General features: G+C 50.6%; 1 protein-coding gene across 1 annotated transcript in view; it reads right to left on the bottom strand.

The window, feature by feature from the left end:
• Positions 1-22,197, bottom strand: part of BANP (BTG3 associated nuclear protein) — a 70,693-nt gene that overhangs the window by 34,095 nt on the left and 14,401 nt on the right. The window contains exons 2-6 of the mRNA XM_068991795.1: positions 18,875-19,013; positions 15,198-15,289; positions 12,713-12,912; positions 1,608-1,724; positions 203-378 (exon numbers count right to left, since the gene is read on the bottom strand). Coding sequence (XP_068847896.1) covers positions 203-378; positions 1,608-1,724; positions 12,713-12,912; positions 15,198-15,289; positions 18,875-18,944 — 655 coding nt within the window. The 5' untranslated portion in view covers positions 18,945-19,013. The remainder of the gene's footprint in view (positions 1-202; positions 379-1,607; positions 1,725-12,712; positions 12,913-15,197; positions 15,290-18,874; positions 19,014-22,197) is intronic.

Here is a 22,197-nt window from a genome sequence, read left to right as displayed (position 1 = left end):
ACTTTTCTAAACAACGGGGGGAAAAAGCCTGAGCCCTGTGGGGATTTCACTCTCCACGTGGTCAGAAATTCACGCATCACTGCCAGTCATCCCTCTCCGTGGTCAACAGTGAGCAGTCCACGTGTCACGGGCCCTGCGGCTCCAGCCCATGCTGTTCAAGGGCCACTGCACACCCGTTACCTCATGTGCGGAGAGAACGCACCTTCCGAGTTCAGGGTGATGAGGGTGACGTTGTTGCCGATGTTCTGGCTTCCTGACTGCCCGCAGTTGGAGACGGAGTCACTGGCCTCAGACCCGCTCTCCCCGTCCTCGTTGTGGCTGTCCTCCTGACCCGGCACCTTCACCACGATGGTGTTCTGCCGACGCCCAGGCACCGCGCTGCGCGGAAACAGAGACACCAGCAGCGTGGTGAGAGCACGCACGGCAGCACGTGGAGACAGTTCTGCACGCACGCTCCCCCTCGCGTCCCAGAGAGGCGTATCCCGGCACGTGCGCCGCGCCACCAGCCTTCCCGCAGCTCTTCCTGCTCACGGTAACAGCAGGAAGCAGTCTGCGGCTCCAAGAAACTGCACGAAACTTGAAACGTTTAAAGAAGTGAAATTGCAACAGGCTGTGACTTGAGGCCGGGCCTCCCATCACGGAGCGGGCCCTGCACAGCACTGCTGTCGGGGTCACAGAGACTTCTGGGAAAGCATCTGCAGACTCAGATGACAGCCCTGAACCGCTCCGTCCTGGGACATTCTGAACAAGACGGCCCGGGAGGACGCAGCTCTTGCTCCCAGCTGTCCCCCGCTGACAGAAGCCGCTCGAGCAGGCTAACAAAGCCAGTCAAGAGCCTCCTGGGGGACCCTCTCACCACCACAAGGGACCCTGATGTGGAGCAGTGAGACACCGCCAGGAAACCAGACCACCACAGCTCCAAAACATGCTCAAAATAAAAAAAAAATTTATCTGGAGACATGTGACCCTTCGACTTCCTTCAAGAGATGGCTGCACCCAGGGAGGGGAAGCAGTGAGATGTCCCTGCTCGAGGGGGCTCCATCCCGGGGGTGGGGGTCAGGGCTCCATCCCGGGGCTGGACCTCACTAAATGCTCTGGACCTGCCATGACCGCCACCCTCGCCAGGCCCGTCTCATGGGCTGTCTGCTCTGTGGCCTTGGCCCCGTGTCTGCACCCACCTCCCTTGGCCGGGCTCCTGGGGGCCTGGGCCACAAGGAAGCAGCAGGACTGCTGCAGGAGGGCCTGCGAGACTCGCTGGGAAGCAGCACAGCGGGGCCAATGCCACGGGGAGGGGGGGGCCCGTACATGAGGGGCAAAGATGCCCGCCACGCACCCGCGCCTCAGCTTCAGGTTACAGCCGAAGCGTCTCCAGAGAAAGGAGTGGAGAAGGCACCACCTCTAAATGCCTCCACCACTTTGCCAATGAGACGGGGTGTCCGCCGACCCGACATGCTCGGACAGACAGACAGACAGATGGGAGTGAGGTGAGAGGACAGGGTGCGCGGACCACAGTGAGCACACAGGGCCCGAAGACACAGGCGACCTGGACGCCGCCCCGTCCCCGGGGCCCAGCAGTGGTGGTGAGAGGTGGGGGTCGTGCTACTGACTTGCTAATGACATTTTCCAGGGGCTCCGGTGCCCTGCCGCTCAGGGGGTCTTCCATCTTGGCTACAACGGCGTTCTGCCGATCACTGTTGAGAATTACTGTAGTCTGGGGGACGACGCTAGGGAACAAAAGAATCACAGAGAAAAGAAGACCTTAACACGACAGCGTTCATGGAGAGCAGAGTCATCAACAGTCAGGGCCCCTGCCCTGCTCCAAGCAGGGGAGGCCCAGCAGGGCCCCCGACGTACATGAGCAACACCGGCAGAGGGCCAGCTGGGGCGGTGGGGGCTTCTTAACAGAGTCTAAGCCTGCTCCTTGTTGGTACCGGTAGGAGAAGTGGCTTAGGAACGTTCATATCTTTACAGAGAAGAGACGGGTGTCACAGCTGTCACTCTACAGTCAGGGAATTCCCTTCTGAAATCTAGGCTTTCAGTCCCTTGCCAGGTGAGAGTGCTGTGCGCAAAGGGACAAACCTTTGTAGCAGGGGCCACGGGTGACTGCACAGCACTGACCGCTGGGTTCTGCCAGGCCAGTGCAGGACCCACAGCCCAAGGCCGGAGACTGTGCTTTGAAGAAAATCGTGCTCAAAGAACTGTGCCCTGATGGGCTGTTCCTCAGGGGAAATGTGTGTTTAAACACGTGGGAGACACAGTCGTTGAGACTTCTTGCTCCTGAGACCTCCAATCCTCGGTGCTTCTGGCCACGCCTTGTGCAGAAAGAACAGGTGGTCGGGATGCACAGCTATGTCACCCGGGAAGAAAGTCATCCCTAGACCTTACCCCCAAAAGATCAGCGCTGGGAAGACCCTGTTTTTACAGGCGGAGCACTCACAAACCCAAAAGCATCCGTGAGAACCCCACCCCACAGTCCCAGCCACACAGTCAACACTCCCAAAATCAGAGGTACAGATGGTGCCATTTCCTGCCACTTGATGCAGTGAATCACAGGACCATGGGGTGTTTTCCTAAAATAAACCACAGTCACTGCGCTCCATTCACAGCTGTTACCATCTTCTCAGTTATTCTACTCAGTTGTCGGTGACACCCAGGTAATCCCCCAGGCCCTGACAACCCACCCACAGGTCAGCATCACAGGTGGCCAGGTACCGAGGTGACATGTACAGGCTCCTATGTGATGGCCTCAGCGACTCATGTGTCCTAACAGGAGATGGGATTTTCCCAAGTGTGTTCCCGGAAGGCTGGTGTCACCCAGGTCCCCACACAGAGACACCCATCCCCTCACCCCAGTGGCGTGTGAGCCCTTTCACAGGCTGAGAGGTGAGCCACAAACAACAGGTTAAAATGGGCTCACACCAATGTCTGGTAGAGTCGTTAACTAAACAGGCCTCTGCCTCCCACAAGACCTCAAGGTAGAGGGAACACTAGTCTGAGGCAACCACTTCAAGCTGGAGCAGAGGCAGCCCAGGGGCACCTGGCTCCGTAGGTGTGCAGGGCCCTCAGTGACTCAACCCCGAGGCCCTCCTTCCAGAAGGCACAGCGTCCTAAAGATGACCCCTAGGACAGCACCTCTGGCCAACGTGGTTGCTCCCTCTCACAAAGCCTCCCCTCAACCACACCAAGAAGCCCTGTTCACCCAGACGTGAGATAGGAAGCGCCCTGCGGGGGACACTCCTCACCACCTGCCTTCCACCAAGTGCACGTGAAACCACGACTGATGGTTTCAGCGCCCAGACAGTTGAACGTAATCTGTGGTGACAGACTGCTGAGGCTGCTGGCACGCACGGGAGGCAGTGAGGAGCCCTTCACCCCCCACACCCTGATCTACACAAACAAAGCTCCTCAGGACTCAGAACTGTCAAATCTGAGGACAGAAACCGAAGCGGTGCTGAGCCCTGCTTCATTGTAAGTGACAGATTACTCACACTAGCCAGAGATTCAGGAATTAACTCACACTAAAGCCCCATCCATCTCGGGGGGGGGGGGGGGGGTGGGGGGGTAGGGGGGGTACATTCACAATACTGCATTGTTAAGAATTAGTTGTAAACTAGTAGTAACTTGCATGGTTTTCCTCAACTACGTACTAATAACTATAAAGAGTTCTCAATCCAGAAGAGATTTAAAAAAAACCCTCAGGACTTATGGTTACAAGAAATACATTTCTCAGCTTCAAGTTCTATCTGTATTTCCATTACTAAGGCATGTAACAACCTGGTTCACAGGATAAAATTTTGTGAAGAAAATGAAATGGGAATGAAAGTCCAAAAAAGCAAAAGGGACAATGTAAAATTTGACTGTCTAAAGGTTATTCATGGGATTTTTTTTTAAGGATGACTGTATTTGGATTATAATGGAAACACTTAAGAAAGCAATGAATCAGTCTGTTTTTAAATATCAATATTAACATGCCAGACAGTATACCCTTTCCACTAACGGAGTTATGTCAACCTCAAGCTGTACAAAATAATACTTTGGTTTTCAGAAACTATGCAACATCCACATGACACCAAGGATGCAGTAGTTATCCTGAGGAGCGAGTGTCACAGCACGTGAATGTTCTGCCGAGGAGTCACAGCCCCAGGGACCAAGTCAGACACAACCTGGGGGGCTACTGGGAAGGGGGCTGCAGAGGTGATTAAAAGGCCCAGCTTGTTGGCATTAGATTAACCAAGGAACAGATCATCGTGGGTGGGCCTGCCCTGATCAGGAAAGACCTATAAAAGGAAGTTCAGGCTTTCCCTGGTCTTGGAGATGCCAAACAGCTCCTGCCCGCGGAGTCCCTGCTGGAGATGAACCCCTTCCCCGTCCTCCTGCCCCAGACTGCACACACACGTGTCTGGCCACGCCCATGGCTGTGTCAGCCAATGCCGTGTAGGGCATAAGCCAGGGCCCGAGTGTGTGCCTAGGGCATGCACGCTTGTTTAACCTTTCGCAGACTTGGTTATTACACATAAGTTGCCATGGACACTTGTGTGGAGGTTCTGTGTGAACACGAGTTTCCACTTCTCTGGCCTAAGTGCCCGAGGATGTGCTTGCTGGGCTACTTGGTGAGGACAGGTTAGCTTGGTGGAACACCCCCCCGCCGCCACCCTGCAGCAGAGTGGTGGCCACGTCCACATGCCCACAGCGGCGGCAGGAGGCCCGGGGGCGCTACACTCGCTGGCGTCGGGAGGGTCCCTGGGGAGCTCTGCGGTCTCCTCGCCACGTTTCCCTGCTGGCGGACACTGCTCAGCGGCTCTCCATGTGCTTACTCACCATCCACACCTCCTCTCTAGTGAGATGCCGGTTTCTGCTTTTTGCCCGACTGTCAGACTGGATTGGCTGGCTTTTCACTGTGGAGTTTCAAGAGGTCTTTACCCTGGACATTCCACTAATCTTTTATAAGATGTGTGGTTTAAAAATACCTTCTCCTAATCGGTAGCCTGTCTTTTCAGCTCCCAACAGGTCCTTCATGGAACATAAACTTTTAATCTTGATCAAATCTAATTTATCTTCTTTTTTTCATGGATGGTTCTTTCGGTATGAAGTCTCAAAAGTTTTCCGCCCAGGCCCAGGTCTCAAAGGTTTTCTCCTGTGTCTTTATCCCAAAGTTTTGGAGCTTTACATTTTACCTTGAAAGCACTCTGAATTAATTTTTGTTCACGGTGAGGTTTCCACCAAGGTACATTTCTTTCATCTTTCCTGTGGACGCCAACTGCTCCAATACCATTTATTCAAAAAGCTGTCCTTCCTCCATCAAACTGCTTGTGCAGCTTTGTCAAAATCTAGCTGGTATATTTGTGTTGGTCTAACTCTGGGCTCTCAAGTCAGTTTCATTGATCAATTTGTCTGTCCCTGGGTTATTCTGGTTTTAAATCTTTATGTGTTCAATTCATTCCCTCACAGTCTTAAACCATTACTACATGTTTACCTAGAACTGTATGTCTGCTTTTAAAGTTCCTGTTAAATGAAAACTTAACCAAAAGGGAAATGGCTAGACCCAGAGACCACCCTGATTGTTTTAATTCTAAGATTAGGCTAATTTGCAAGCTGGACATTCTCGCCCAGTTTTAAGATTACACTAGTTACTAGTTGAGTACTCTTGCCTAAGTATACTCTCATTCATCCCACAGCATGTGACCAAAGGCCGCCACCCTGCCGGAGAGTGACTGTGAGTGCAGGACCTCCGCTGCTCCTTAGGGCAGTCACACGAGGGCTGCTCCTCATGGGCAGGAGAGGCCCAGAACCCCGCCTGAAAGGAGGCCTCACCCTCACCCTCACCCTCGACGGGCAGCAGACACTGCAGTACCTTCCATGCACACACAGGCCGACATCCAGTCCAAGGTCACACGGTTACTCAGTGGTAAAGTCAGGTTCGAGTCCAAGTCCTTGAGCAGCAGAGCCAACCTTCCTGACCAAAGTCTGTGGAGTGGGAGCTGTACCCCATAACTCCCTGAACCTCAGATTCTCGTTTTTTAACAGCTTCTCTGGGTGATTCTGATGGGTGTGCAGGTTTCAAACAACCCCAAGCATAACAGCCCTGGTCCTGCTGCGGCCGCCGGGGCCTCCCCACAGCCTCCGTGCTGTGCGTCTGCCCTGTTCAGTGACTATCCCAGCCGCCCAGAGGGACGCCCAGGACACCGGCAGTCCTGTGTGGTCGAGGGGCACCCTCAGACCCCAGTGGTGTTCCCAGGCTCATGCGGCTGGTCTGCACAGTGGAAAGAACAGAGCAGGCATCCAGAGATGCAGGGCTTGCAGCACAGGCCAGGATGCTGTCCTCACTCAGGGCAGCCTGCGCCCTGAGCTGGCGCCTCAGCAAGCGTGAGGCTGGCTGACGCTGGACACTCGCCGCACGACGAGCATTAATACTAGTGACTTCTCGCCTCCTGGGTTACTCCTCATAGCAACCCTCCCTTATGATTTTTACTCCCCTTTTACTGTTGAAGAAATTGATGTTTAGAAAGGGTAGAACCTGCCCGAGGTCTCACCATTCACAGGCAATGGAGCCCGGATTCAAAACCGAGAATCTCTCATGTCCTTTGCCACTTGCTGGTGGAGAAGAGAAATAATCCTGTTTCAATGACTGCTACCACTCACCTTGCAGTATTGGGGATTTTAATCACTTTGCTTTGATGGATTTGAAACCAAATGTCTTCAGCTTTCAGAGGTGTACTGGCAAGCATTTTCCAATTACACTTACAAAGTGGCCCCCAACTTTCCCTCAGTGTCAGGAAACTGCTCTGTGAGCAGGTCAGAAGGTCCTGAGCTGCTGTCCTAAAACAACTCATCAGTCCCACCAAGTGACCACTGTTTGAATGGACACTGTGGCCACCATCAGGGGACAAGCAGCCATGGGCATGGCTGGGGTTGGGAGGCAGGGTTTAAACCCACCAGCGTTCCTTAGGGGTCCTGGGAAGATCAGGTCTATGTGAGCAGCACAGTTGCCCCTTATTTCTAGTCTCCAGGGAGCGAGGAGAAAGTAGGCAGGCCCTGACCACGCATTCTCCAAGCAAACACTCAGGAGAGGAGTCCAGCTGCTACCCACAGCAGATGCTCTAGGGTGGGGATGAGTCCCAGGACAGGCGGCTATCCTCAAATGTCCACAGCTGCGCCTCCACACAGGCCGAGGGCACTGCCGTCTGGGCAGAAGCTTCGTACCTCCCACAGATAAGCTAGGTAACTTCAGTGTCCAAAGGCCAAGTCCTCCAGAGAGTCCTCACCACACAGGCCTGGGGAGGCCAGGCTGCGGTGTCTGCCTCAAACCCCACCCCCTACCTTCAGGACCGAAACCACACTCGGCACCAAGGTTCGCCGGGACCTGCCGCCCTCGGCCTGGGGTGAAAGCAACACTCATGCACTCAGCTGCGGGAATTGTTCTGGCTTATACCTGAGTCACCGTGACTAGCCTGTGTGTGGCCCACTGCCTGCTTTAATTGGAGAAGGAAATGGCAGCCCACTCCAGTACTCTTACCTAGAGAATTCCGTGGACCTAGAGAATTCTGGTGGGCTGCTGTCCACGGGGTCACACAGAGTCGGACACGACTGAAGCAACTTAGCATGCGTGCATGCCTTGGAGAAGGCAATGGCAACCCACTCCAGTATTCTTGCCTGGAGAATCCCAGGGACAGAGGAGCCTGGTGGGCTGCAGTCTATGGGGTCATACAGAGTCGGACACGACTGAAGTGACTTAGCAGCAGCAGCCTGCTTTAATCCTTCGTAAAAGGGCACCCTGACTGCCAGTAGAGAACACCTATGTTGAAGACGAGAGGCCTCCTTCCACGCTAAGCCCGCCTTCCCTCCTCCCCCAAGTGCCAGAGTGTGTGCGTGCTGGTCTGCTGCTCCAAAACCTTGAAGGAGCGAATCCCTGACTTGTCTGATGCTCTCTGCTCTGATAAGATTTAAAACTGTGCTTTTCTTCTTCAGAGCAGTTCCTCAGAGTAATCTGAGAGGCTGTCTTCTGGGCTACAGTCCTCAGTTTGGTTCAGATAAGATTTCTTTTCTTCCTATTATAGATTGTCAATTGATTATCGGGCTCAGCACCCGGGTGAGGCAGTCAAGTCAGGCATTATTTCCGCTCACATGGTGATGCCCAACTTTGTCAACTGTGATAGGGGGGAGTTACGGCAGAATCTTGAAAAATATTTGGAATAGTGTTTGCCTCCCTCCCATCTACATTATACTCTGCTGACACTGATCCTTCTGCAATTCAAAATAATCACTTATCCAGTTCAATCCCTGATTGGGAACTAAGATCCTGCAACCCACGCAGTGTGGCAAAAAAAGAAACAAAAAAACTTCTATTTTTAGTTTTGAGTATGCAAAGAAACCTCTGATTCATTACAATTGTTTAAAATTAGAGGAATACATTAAAGCTTTATAAGAAATGCTTAAGCTTTTAAAAATAAAAACCTGGTATCTGTCCATTACATCTCAATAAACATAAATAAACCATTTATACATTAAGAAATAAAGAATAAAAGTTGGTTGCTTTTAAAGGAAACACAAGCATTTTTCTAGTTAATCAGTATGTTCAGTTCAAGAGAACAGACTAGCGCTAACCAGCTGGCTTTGGATCGTTCTCGAGGAGTCTGGCTCCACAGAACCTCGCTGGGCACCAGGGATTGCTCCCTGGGTTCCATACTGCACAGGAGCACTCATGCTGGCCCCTCAGTGGGCACCCACCAGGAGAGCACCCTACGTGGGCCTGCACCCCAGGCTCAGCTCAGTCCTAACTACTGCACATCCTTCAAGTGGCTGTGTCTGGCATCAAGTCAAAGTCACTCAGTTGTGCCCGACTCTTTGCAACTCTCACGGACTATACAGTCCACCAGGCTCCTCTGTCCATGAGTCTCTCCAGGCAAGAATACTGGAGTGGGCAGCCATTCCCTTCTCCAGGGGATCTTCCTGACCCAGGGATCAAATATGGGTCTTCTGCATTGCTGGCAGATTCTTTACCATCTGAGCAACAGAGGAAGCCCAAAGTCTGGCTTCAAACAAGTGCAGAAAGGTTGTTTTACACTAGTCCACATAAACATCCTTGAACACACCCTTGACCCCTCTAAGTCTCACAGCATAACGGAGGCCAATCTTGAAATGCTCATGGCAGCGCGTGAAGAACGGATAAGTTGTCACATAATGAGTCATGCAGCTCAGCAAAGGAAGCCTCAGGTCCAGCACTTCCAAAGCCAGCACAACATGGCCTCAGTGTTAAAGTCTCACACTGCTATGCCTAGAATCACGATGAGTAAAATCCCAATGTGTGGTACACTTGCAAGAAAGGAAAAAAGGCACCCACCTAAGAATTCAAGTCCACTTTCCTTCTCCCTCGCAGAACAGCACTGCTGGACGACACACCATCCAGGCAACCTCACAGGCGGGTTTCTTATATTAAGCTTGAGCATCAAAGAAAAAGGTTTTCTTTCTTTGTCTTTTTTTCTTGAATTTATTTAAAGAATCTCATTCAGGTATAGAATCTGAAAAATCTGAATCTAAAAATGCCAACTGAGTTGGCAGCAGTCCACTGGTTTCTATGCTCCGGGGACCCAAGAGAATAAAAAAATACTTCTCAGAGCTGATACCAGTCTAGTCCGGGCCCACTTTCATTAGAAGTAGCCCACAGGTGAGTGGGCCTGGGGCTGTTCTGGGCCCACGTGCCTCTCGAGGAGGATGGGCCGGTGCAACTGCAGTGGACGCCTCCTCACCCACCACCCAGAGCCTGCCCCCAACTCCTCAGGGTGTCCTCACTTGTCCTGGAAGATGGTGACCTGCCCAGCCACACTCTCCACCACGCCAAGGGGCCTAAGGAAACTTCAGATATGTTTTAAAATACACGATCTGGATATAAAATAACCCAGGATTTACATACTTCTTTTATTTTAAATATCTGAGGCCCAGAGTACTTGGAGAAGTACTTCATTACTCAGAACATTAAACAATTTTTAATTGTTTTTGGAGACTTCCTTCTCTGCGCTCCACTACCCACACTTTAGACTACATTTCTCATTTACTCATGTGTTTATAAATTAGTCACTTTCTAATTTAAATTTATTCTTTTTCATTGATGTACTAGGATTAAACTCTTGTCTTTTACTTCTCTCCAAATTTTCTTGTTAACAGCTTTCAACTACTGGCAGTTTTTTTTTTTCTTTTTTTCTTTCCTTTTTAGAACTTACATGGAAGGAAGTGCCAGATTTAATGTCTTCTTTAAAAAATCATTCATATGCAACCTATTTTAAACTATACCTAAGAAAACAGAGAAATGACCTTTCCTTCTGTCAATCTCACATTAATAGGTATAAGTAATGGTTGTATTAATGATATTAATAGACCTGCCAATAAGTATATTCAATAATATGATAATGTGACAATATGATTCTTTAAAACAAGAAAAGCTGAGTTGTGTGAACTAGATTACACACCTGAGTCTGCATGAGGAAACTTTACTCTTTTGTTACTGTGAATGCACACAGAGAGCAGCTCACAGGCCTCTGCACAATCAAAGCTCCTCCCCGCAGAGCAAAGCACGGGAGGCTCTGACCAGGAAGGCTGCTCGCGGGTCTCCTGGAATGCTGGGGAGAGAAGGGGCTCCCTGCAGCCTGGAAATGCCTCCCCGAGTCTGGCGGGTGTGGCCACGGCGGTCCCTCACTGGCCTGTGGGAGGGGCCAGGGCAGGCAGTCCTCCTTTCCAGGCTGGGCAGTGTGGACGCCGAGCACAACTCAGCACAACTGTACAACACGCCCCGCCACCCCTGTGTCGCCCATGGCAAGTGGAGGGGGGCGCCCTGTCCTCCTCCCAGGACCCGAGACCAGGGCAGCCCAAACCAGTGGCCTCGGGGTCCACACACAACTGCAGTGGTACCTACAACCCCGCGGACTCATCCCCGTCCCCCGTCCCACGGGACCACACAGACCAGAGACAGGGAGCCTGAACATCGTGCCCCTGTCCCCAGGGACAACCTTTCCCCACACGGTGACAAAGCGACAAGCCACCAGGCTGTCCTCACTCAGGGCAGGAAACTTGCCTTCACTCTTGGCTCAGCTCTCAGAGCAGCTATCCTTGAAGGGGGGCCTGAGGGGCAGAGACCGAGGGGCTGACAGCCTGTGAGGACAAGAAGCCTAACACCACCTCTCTCCCCACACCCACTGCCAACGTCCCAGACATTCAGATCGAGAATCCAGCTTCTAACTCGCTGAGCCCAGACTCACCATGTTTCACATTCACACACAAAATATTTCTGTATAATTTTAACATAATGTGAATTTACCAGAAATTTTACTATCATTTGAGTCTAGAAAGAACTGTACGTTGTTTTACTTGTCACTTTAACAGGAACCACCCCTTCTGTAATATTCCACCACCAACTGGCATCCCAGTTCCAGGGCGACAGCCTCCCGGCCGTCAGCTGACGTGGGCCTATCCACGGCCTCCCGACATAGCCCCCAGCCTTCTATGCATTATGACATGTGGTACATTATTATACGCTATATGCTCCCATCCTTTAGTTTTTTAAATTACGAGTTCTATTTTCTAGACATTACATCTTAGAGTAAGGGGTCATTACAAAAAATTTTCCTTTAAAAACGGCACTGGTCCTGGCAAGTCTGAGTCTCTCTGCAGAGAAAACACGCTCCATCAAGTGTCCACAGGGAGAAAAGACACGACTGACCATCAGGACATGGTATAAACACTGGGTGAAACAGCACAGACCACCTGGCCTTCCTCTGGGGACAGAGACCCCTGGGGCCTCCCCAACCCTGGCTGGAGAGCAGGTGTTGGGGCCATGCAGTGTCCCCAACACACTGTGACACTTCTGAGAGTTACAAGGGCCCACACTGCAGGTGTCGTTCACAGCTATCCCAGGTAAACCAACAGGCAGCCACTGGATGCTGGCCCATCCATGAATGCCCTTCCCCAATCCCACACACCCCAAAAAGCACTGCCCCTTCCCCAGGGGGCAGATGGGGGACCCGCAGACAAGGCAGAACCCTGGCTGGGGCCCCCACTCCTGAGCAGCTCCCCCCCGCCGCCTCCTCCGCACTCAGCGGGAGGCAGCAGTTGGCCCAGAGACCCTTGGTAAAGGTCCCGGCTCTCACCAAGCACAGAAGGTGTCACCACCACCACCACAAGACCTCTCCACAGCCCCTCGTGGGAAAGGACAGCAACGCCAGCAGGATGGACGGATGCAGCCACCCCGGCCGGGGCTTCCACTCGTCTCCGCGGCCTGATGGTGCCCGGGACCAAGCACAGGCACCCCGGTCAAGGGCAGGGACACCCCCACATCGGCCCACACGCTCCCAAGTCTCTGATTCCAACAGTACCTGAACTACTGCACATCCCACTACAGTCAGGCTCTAAACAGAAGAAAACTAAGAGGCACAATAAAAAATACAGGCTTGAGTGGAAAGTCTGACACTCTCAAGTGAAATTTATAAAAAGCTATCTTTGAAGAAAAACAATCTCTCAAGACTAGCCAGATGGAACAGGAAAAGAGAAGAAACACACGTCCAGCTTCAAAGCCTGGCGGGCCACTTCCAAAGCAGAGATGCCCAGCTCATGCCACGAAAAGGCTGTGAGGACGGCCCAGCTGCTCGGAAAAGGCTGTGTCTCGTCCAGGTCTGACTAGCGTCCCACCCTGAGTGCCGAGGGCACAGCCTGGGGAGGGGGCTCTCACCATCGCACTTTGTTGCAGGTCTGGGTGGCGCCGAGGGGTGAGCCAGCCACCATGGGCACCTGGATGGGGCTGTGCTGCTTGTTGGTAACCAGGTCCAGCTTCTCTTCCAGGGATTTACACGTGGCCTCCAGAGCCTGCAGCTTGGCTTCAATGCTATCCAATCGCAAGCAGATTGTCTGGTTAATGGAATACAGGAATGACTGCAAGAGAAAAACAGAAGAGCTTCAGGAAGGGCCTCTGGAAGTCCAAGCAGACAGTTCCAAGAACACCGAGCAGCTCTCTCCCACACTCGGCTGCATCTGTCCCCACAGGACGAGCCCGGCACTCCAGCTCTACTTGTGAGCAGCAGCGTCTCAGGAAACAAGCTGGACCCTGTCCACTCACAGCGTGACTGACTGCTGGGAGCAGCTGCAACTCTCAGTTACACTGAGATCCACAGAACACAGAACCTGAGTGGGCTTTACGACGTGAGTTTATTAATCAGTAAACCTACACGTAAAACTAGTCAAATGCATCTATGAAAACAGATTACACCCAACATCAAAAGAGCCCAGAAACCTGCCTGCTCCCGGGACACCCACCGCCCCAAGGTGAGGGGTGGTGCCGCGGCTCCCGCGTGTGAGAGCGGCACAGCTGCCACCTAGTGGCCGTTCGAAGAGCCGCCGCACCTTCCAGCGCCGTCACCCAAGTCCCGCCTGGGACCAAGGACCGGCTCAAACACCAGGTGGGAAGCTGCCGCCTCCCCCAGCAGCCACTCCTGCCGTGGGTCAACAGGGACACGGAGCGACGTGGGGTGTGCCCCTCCTGGCCTCGCAGCTGACAAAGGGACAAGGCTGCCAGGCGGGAGCCAGCTCGTGATGGCTCAGCTCAGCAGAGAGGCAGTGTCCAAGGCTCCTCTGATGTAAGCATCGTGACAACCACTCACTGGTAGCTCAAGTCCCGAGGTCAAATCACTAATGACCCCACTATTTTTTACAATTTGAAGACATCAACCATGCGGCTCCCCAATTCTCTAAACAGTAAAACTTCATCGTCTTAATCCTGAATTAGAAATGATTCTGCCTGGAGTTTGGATGAACATCAGTTATTACATACCAGTAACACAACTTCACAAATCAATAAAACAAAGAAAGGCCGAGAATAGCACTTTTAAATAAGTCTTCTAGATACAAGTGATATTAACCAAAAATCATCCAAATCTATCCTTTTAGCAGAGCTCTGGCAACCTGGCGAGCACACTTTTCCCAGGACATGTGTGGCAGGTTCCAGCTGCAGCCCGAGGCCCTGCTCGCAGGCCAGGGACGCGACAGGACCGCTTTCACTTGACCTTGTCCACGTCTGACTGCTATGCTATTCACCACACAAGCCTCTTCTGCGATGAAATTCTCACTGCATTTTATTTTTAACTATATAATGTAGGGTTACTGAACCAGCGGTCCTCCATACATTTATCTGAAATAGAATTTTAACCGGATGTGCCTTCACCCACTAGGTTAAGTTCATGCTGCTTCTCCATGTTAGCAAGATGAGCCAGACGTTTGTACACAGAAGGCCCAGGTAAACAGAGAACACAGCTGTACAGCACAGGGAACTTTACTCCATGATGAGCTGTGCGGAAAAAGAGCCTAAAAAAAGTGGGTACATGTATGTGCACGCTTTGCTGTTCAGCAGAAACAAACACAAAATTGCATAAATCAACTAAAAGTTCCTTTGGTTTTCCTCTGCACTACAGTCCTAACTTCTCACAGGAGCTGGCGTTCATCTCTGTGGCTCTGCAAACAGCAGACCCAACAAATTAAGCCAAGAAACAGCGATCGCCCACTGACTGAGCCAGTGGTTTCCAAGGCCCCATCTAGCAAACCGTAGAGTTTAGGTACCCTAAACAAGACACACAAGTGCTTCATCACTGGGGGAATGGTGTGCATTCCCTCCGAGCATGCGAGGTCCATGGGTCTGTGTAGGAAGAGGCCACAGTCCTGGTTTATTCCCTGTGAGTCTTCAAGGGGAAACGTTCATGGCTGTACGCGCCTTCTGGGGGATTGAACAGTGACTCAGAGAAACGATATGTCCACGTCCTCAGCCCCAGGACCTGTAAATGAAGTCTTTCTTGGAAACAGGATCTGGGCAGATGTAATCAAGATAAGATGAGGTCATCCTAGGTGAGGGTAGCCCTGTCCTTTAAGAGGCAGAAAAGCGACAGAGACTTGGAGGAGGCCATTGAAGATGGAGGTGGAGACTGGAGGGACACAGCCTCGAGCCCACAGATGCCTGGGCCCCCCGGGAGCTGGAAGAGGCAGGAGGGATCCTCCCTCGGAGCCTCTGAAGGGAGCTCAGCCCTGGGGAAATCCTGATTTCAGACTTCTGACTTCCAGAGCTGTGAGAAAGTAAATTGGTATTGATTTAAGCTCCTCCTCACCCCAAATTGTGAAAATGTTACGGCAGCACCATGTCAGATATAAAAAGCCACATATATTAATATTTTCACCTTTATAGAAGGGTCCTGGCAATTGATCTCTAGTCGCTGGCGTTTCAAAGCTGGTTCATCTTCATCTGTCACTACATGATTCTCCAATACAACTGAAAATCAGAGACAAAAAACACTTCAATACTAAAGGTTTAACAGAGCTGTTTCATGTTAAGACAGTAAACCATTCCAACACCTTAAACATAAAGGTGTCACCTAAGGTAAAATGAGAATTAGCACAACCTGTTTCATATTTTACTATTTACAGATTTAACTTAAAATTATCAGTCAGGCAGAAAACAGGATCTCTCCTTAATCTCAAGAAAAACTGAGATATTGGATAAATTATCTCCCTAATGTGCCAATGAGTTGATACTAACACTGAGACTGCAGGCTTCTTACTCAAGGCTCTATCCAGCCACCCTTTGTGACAGAAACCAATTGCTAATAACGACTTCTTCCCAACTTTAAAATAAGGTCTTGTCAGCCAGCCACCTCATTCCAAAAGCAAAACCACTCTCAGAATACTACATCTTCTTAAGTGTTGGTCATCCAACTAGTCTCAAATGTAACACACTAAGTTTCAGGGAAAGCCACTCTCCCGAAGTGTGTCTGAAATGGAGGTCCCAGGGGGCTTCACGACTTCTCCACTGATAAGTCACTTGGCCCAGGTTCAGGGCTGACACAATATGGTCCCAATCCTCATGTCTTTACATCTGTACTTACCAGGTGATTTGTCTCAAAACTCTAAAATGTAAAGATACTGAACAGACCTGAGACACTAGCAGGAACCCTTCAGGAGTCCCAGGGAGAGCACTAAGCTACTCTCCAGAGGTGGAGTTACACCTAAAGCTCTATCTGACAGAGACCAGCCACAGGCCCGCGAGGCCAGAAGCAACCTGCTCGCCAGAGGGCTCTGCGCCATGTATTGTGCCTTCACACCTCACACACCTCCGTAAGATATGCAGGAACAAGCTCTTACTTAATTAAGTTAAGAGAAAGGAAAAATCCAAGCCTACACGTGTTGTGGTAGCAACAAAGGTTCTTAAACCTTCATTGAAGCCTGCTTACTCCCACTGGAAGCTGGTGATTAAAACAGGACTGGGAGGATGAAGAGGCTCTGGCAACCACTAATCTAATCCTTTTAATTTGCTGACATCAAGTCCAGAGAAGTTAAGTGACTTGACCAGGGACACAGCGGGTCTCCTCTCCCTTGGCAGAGTGAAGCACCTCAAGGTGACGAGCTGGGGGCAGCAAAGCACATGAGGACAAAGAGACAAGCCTGCGGTGGCAAAAGGGGCACACACCTCGGTTCCACTTTCTATGAGCCGTGGGGCTCCTAGTTCATTCTCTTCTTTGTCCTTGAGTTTTACAATTCTACATGCACTTCTTTTGAAATTAAACAAAAAAACTCAATGTTCATTTTAATGTTCACCTGGAATGGCAGACCCGACAAAGGTTACCATCGTGTCTGTGTATGCAGATGGGCAAATAGACTGGCTACGGGGTGGGTATACACACAGTCACAGGAACCTAACTGAGCATGTTGATTTCAACAGGAAACCAAGAAAACATGGAAGGATGCATACGCCAAAAACTCAAAAGCAGTTCTCTTGCTAGAGTTATGGGAAACTTCTACTTCTTCTAGTTGCTTGACAGTATTTTTTAATTTTACAAAGTTTACATTTTAGAGATGAAAAAAATATGTATCAGTCTTAAACTCCCTCCAGATGTAAATGTGGGGGTACAGCAAGCACAGTGCCTGCTGGTGTGGAGGGGGGCCCTGGGGTCAGAGACAGCGGGTCCCCTGTCCTCAGAGAGCCCTCCCTGCACACAGTAGGTACCCATTACACAGCCATGAGCTGTAGTTCGCAGCCATTTAAAGAAGCTACATGGAACAAAACCAGGATCAAAAATGACTCCTCTAATCCTTCTCTGGACTGAAATCTACAGAGGGAGAAAAAAAATTTTTTTTAAACAGAGGGAGAATTTACTTGGGAAGTAGACTGTTAAAATTTTAGTAGTTTCTAAAAACACTTAAAATTTATATAACTGGACCATTTTTCTTTTATTATTGTATTGCAGTGTGAGTGCTTTCTAAAGAAACTGTCTACCCAACAAAATGTGACCAACTGTTATTAAAACTGTGATGCCTGTGATAGCGCTGCTGTGTTTTTGGTTCACTGGTATATGAGGAGAGCACCAAATGAGGTCAAGGCTTCATGTTCTTGCTCCAAACAAACCAGTTTGCCTTTTACAGAGAAATCTGGGGTTAACAGCTAACTTCAGACGCCCTGACTTTGCTCAAGGATCTGCCAAGTTTTTGACTGTTTCAGTTACCAGGTGACAGTACTTCTTATAAACAATTCAGAAGCAAAATTAGGAAAAAAACTGACTCAGTTCAGTCGCTCAGTCGTGTCCGACTCTTTGCGACCCCATGAATCACAGCACGCCAGGCCTCCTTGTCCATCACCCCAAAAAATGACTAAAGAGTAGCATTTCTGAAGGAGTATCTCCATACCTTCATGATTGCTTGTTCAAACCTAAAATTACACGTGCTGCCCATCGTCCATACATAACTAATTTCCCAACTAAGCTTCTTCAACTAAGAGATCATACAAGATAGACATCATCACACTTTGAGATTCCTGAAAATCTTCTTTTCTGTAGGGAAAACAGTCAGCATTTCGATACTACTATTCTACAAAGAGGGCTTCCCAGGTGGCTCAGTGGTAAAGAATGTGCCTACCAATGCCGGAGACTCGGGTTTGAGCCCTAGATCGGGAAGATCCCCTGGAGAAGGAAACGGCAACCCACTCCAGTATTCTTGCCTGGAAAATCCACAGACAAAGGAGCCTGGCAGGCTATAATCCACGTCCAACAAAAAAGCTGGACATGACTTAATGACTAAACAATTCCACGAAGAATAACCGGGCAACCAAAACAATTTCTGTGATTTAATTATGTATGCTTATTATTTTAAACTTAACAGACATATTAAACACATAAAACTTTACGGAAAAAAAAAAGAACACTAAAAAACCTTTTTACAAAATAAAAGTGCTGACAAAGTGTTTCATAAAGTTCTTGAAATCAAGAGTTCCCCTTATAAAGTGTCTAGTATCTAGTTAAGATTCCAAAGTAGCTGAGCGCCTTGACCGTCACTAAGGAAGATCACCAGCACTGGCAAAAGTGCAGGAAAAAGTCCTCTCTCAGAATAACCGCGTAGTGTTTCTGGGACGCCCATCAACGTCTTATCAAAACTCTGAATAAACACAGCAGCTCTGCTTCTGGGAACTCACCCTACAAAAATATTAATATCTGCCACGATACACAGCAAGACCTTTACTGCAGGGTGTACACGGAAGAAAAACAGTGCAAACCATGCGAACGCCGTTCCCAGGGAAGAAGCGGATGCAGGTGGGAGCAGCATGCACGGGACACCTCGAAGGCGTGCACACACGCGGCAGATGCTCTGCAGCTGCAGAAGAGGCACGGACGGGACCACGGGGACTTGGGGGGCCGGGGCGCAGGGGTGGGCTGGGGGGTGCTGAGGGACCACGGAGACGGGCGTGGGGCTGACGGGCTCACGCGCTCTGAGGATGCCCTCATGTTTCTCATGCTTTACTGAAGGGAAGGAAGGGAAGCTTGTGGAAGATCCTTTGGGTTTTTCCCCCAGACTGCCCTCAACTCTGTACCTGGGTGGCCAGGACTCAGCTCCTCGACGGCGATCTGCACCACGTCGGCCAGGTCCTGTTCTGACATCATCCAGGACGCGAGCAGAGTGGCCGGTGGTTGAGCCGGAATCAGACTCGTGTAGGACGATGTTCCTGCCACCTAGAAGCAAGAGCAAGACAGCCGAGAGGGAGATGAACGACCGTGATCTTGAAATGATGGAAACTTAGGCCATGCTCTGCGTCCACAGGTTCACCAGGAGCCTGTGGACATGGCCAGTATGAGGCTCTTCTTGCCTTAAACCATCAAAATGTCCCTTGTTACTAGACGAGCCCCTACCCAGGCAGTCCCTTCCCATACCCCCCCCCCAAGTCACCTTCCTAAGACAGCCTCAACGCGTCACCCCCAAGCCAGATGTCCCCAGACCCTCTTCCTGCCCACAGAACACATCCTGTCCCTCACCTGCCCCTACCAGCTCTCAGCTCCACTACATACACCACACTCCAAAAATCATGGCAAATACACCTCCAGATCCTACCCAAGCGGACCTGTCCATCAGAGCTGTCCCCTTGCTGGTTCCCACTCCTCACATGCCCTCCCCTCAAGCAGGCAGAGCAAAGGGCCAGTGCCTGGGAGGACTGACCGCAGCACCAGCACCCTGCCCGGGCCAGGGCCTGCCCCACCGCTGTCACCCTGAGACAGCATCATGTGTGCAACACAGTCCATTCCTTTTTTCCTGCGAAACTCTCCGATTAGGCCCGGACACACCTTTCCCTAAAGAGAAACGAGGCCATGCCACTCCAGATACAACCCACTGACACAGGTCTAAACGAGGTACTTGCACACTGGGTGCCTGGAGGTCAGGAGCCAATGCCACTGGAATACTTGTATCATCCTACACTTTGTATTTTAATCACCTGTAAGTAAACGCTTACGACCCAAGCAATCTATCCTCCCCAGCTAGACTTCTCGTTCCCTAGGGAACGCCCAACTCTCCAGGACAGCACCACCCCCCGCCCCAGCCATACACACACACACACACATACACACACACACACGCATGCACACACACACACCACACACACACACAGACACACACACATGCACACACACACAACACACACCACAGACACACACAGACACACAGTCCTGAGGCAAGTCTACCCCGACTCCAGGCAGGAGTAGCCGAATCCAGAGTCTTAGGTCATCCACTTCCAACCAGGAGTCTACTGACAGCTCCTTTAAGTGGCCAAGCTCCAACAGGCATAAAATTAAATTCATAGGTTCCACACATGTTCTTAAACCCTATAAATTCTGATTTAAACTCTATAGCTTAAATGGCAGCAGCTCCAGAATTTCTTAGGCACAACCATTTGTAGGAGGAGGATGCATTCAATTTGCTTTTTTCAAGAAATATGCTATATGTGCACAGACTATCTCTGGGGTATAAAGATAAAAGGAAATTATATTTGCTTTTACCATGTACACGTATCACCTTCTCAAAAAGTACTTTTTAAAATGATCAGACAACTAAATACTGAGGCATCTGTCACAGGGAAACCGTCACCTCCGACCCCCTCGTGCATACCACTGCTGCCTCACCAGCAGCCCCAGGCCTCACAGGAACAAGCTGGGAGACCTGGCGGGCCCACCAGGGTCGGTCTCCCTGAACCTGTGTCCCCTGAAGGGGATCTCTAAGCAGATTAACTGGTCAGCACGAACACCAAAGCCACTCATGCTGTCGACTCGGTCAGGGATGCACTGAGCCCCCTTCAAGCAGGCAGTGGTCCTCAATTAGGTAACACCCTCTCACCTCAGTCTTTGAACTGATGGGTTTAAAATGTTTTAGGGTCACACGCTGCTTTCAAAATCAATTTTTTTTTTAAATTACAGATCCTCTTCCAAGAAAAAAGCACAGACACTGCCAAGTTCCTGAAACTCACAGTCACCTCACAGAGACAGCTGGTAGCCAACCAGTACCTGCTCTCCCTACACTCAGTGCTGTAAGAATGCGAATTCAAAGGGCACATGGCCACCTCCTGCAGCACGCCACGGCCACGTGACCGCCCCCAGCCAATGGAGCGTGAGCGAGCCGGTGCCGGGGCAGCCCCTAGACCCTTCCCGCGTGCCCTCCCGCTGCTGCCTCCCTGACCACTTGCCTCCAGGACTTTCTTGATTTGAAGGAAAATTGCCAGTCACCTGCTCTAAAAACAACATATTCTGGAATCTGTGGCATGCAGCCAGGCTTAACCTCTGAGATCCACCCTGAAGCTCATTCACGATGGCCTGGTGCCTCAGGTCCCAGATTAAATACCTGTCTCTCACAAAGAGCTAGTGGAAAGTGTTCACGTGCCAGATTTGAGCCTTCCCTGGTTTCTGGGGGCTCTCTGAGTGGCTTAACACTCCAAATTAACCATAAAATGCTGAACCCAACCCTCATCCAAATGAGGACACCACACATGATCCAGGGTGTTTACTCAAAATGATTCTGCTGCCAGGATAGAGTCATTTAAAATTCTGCTAACTGTGATGGTTTCAACAGGAAAAAAAAAAAAAAAAAACTAGGGCAACAAGCCCAAGAAAACTGGAACAGAACAATGCATGCAGTTGCCATTTTGGCAAATTAAATTTGCCATTTCTCAGAAGTCCTGGAGATAGTCCAGTCTTAATATCATAAAGCAGCTGGACTGTGATTAATGTTCAATAACGTCTCTAATGGCAACGAGAAGAGAGCATCCTCCAGGGTGCACACCAGCCAAGTCAACAGCCCAGCGCTCAGTCACCAGGGACTGTACAGTAAGTGACGTGAGCGCCACAGCCATCCATGTGGATGGGACGGTCTCCAGAGCATGACACTAACAGAAAAAAAGGATCAAAGGAAAACCACAGGTATGTGCAGTCATGCGTCTGTGTGTGTGAATGCACACGAAATGCTCTGGGATGACACATATTGAACCAAAGCAACCCACGAGGGAAGAAGGGCAGGTAATACCAGCTGACCTTCAACCTTTATCCTCTGGACTGCTGAGCCTCCTACAAGCACATACTATTTATTGTGCTTATTACACTGGAAATAGTTGCTCTAAAACAAAGCAGTAACTACACAGATGAAGCCAACCACATCAAATCTGGATAAAAACAAGGGCGCGTTCTTCCACCCTGCCTCAAATCCCCCTCCCGGCCTGCATGCATGTGCCTCTGCAGCCATGACCGCTGGTGCCCCTGCCCCTGCCCTGCGGGCGCTCCTCCTCCCAGGCTGGGAGGTCAGGCTCTCTCTCCCTCCAGCTTGGCCCTGGGCCTCTTCTCATTGGCGCTGAAACACCGTCTCCCTGCCCACAGCACACAA

The sequence above is a fragment of the Capricornis sumatraensis genome, chromosome 20 (genome assembly GCF_032405125.1).
Source record: "Capricornis sumatraensis isolate serow.1 chromosome 20, serow.2, whole genome shotgun sequence".
In the NCBI taxonomy this organism is placed as follows: Eukaryota; Metazoa; Chordata; class Mammalia; order Artiodactyla; family Bovidae; genus Capricornis; species Capricornis sumatraensis.
The sequence above is the reverse complement of the archived record's forward strand: the minus strand, read 5'-3'. Positions and strand labels throughout refer to the sequence as shown.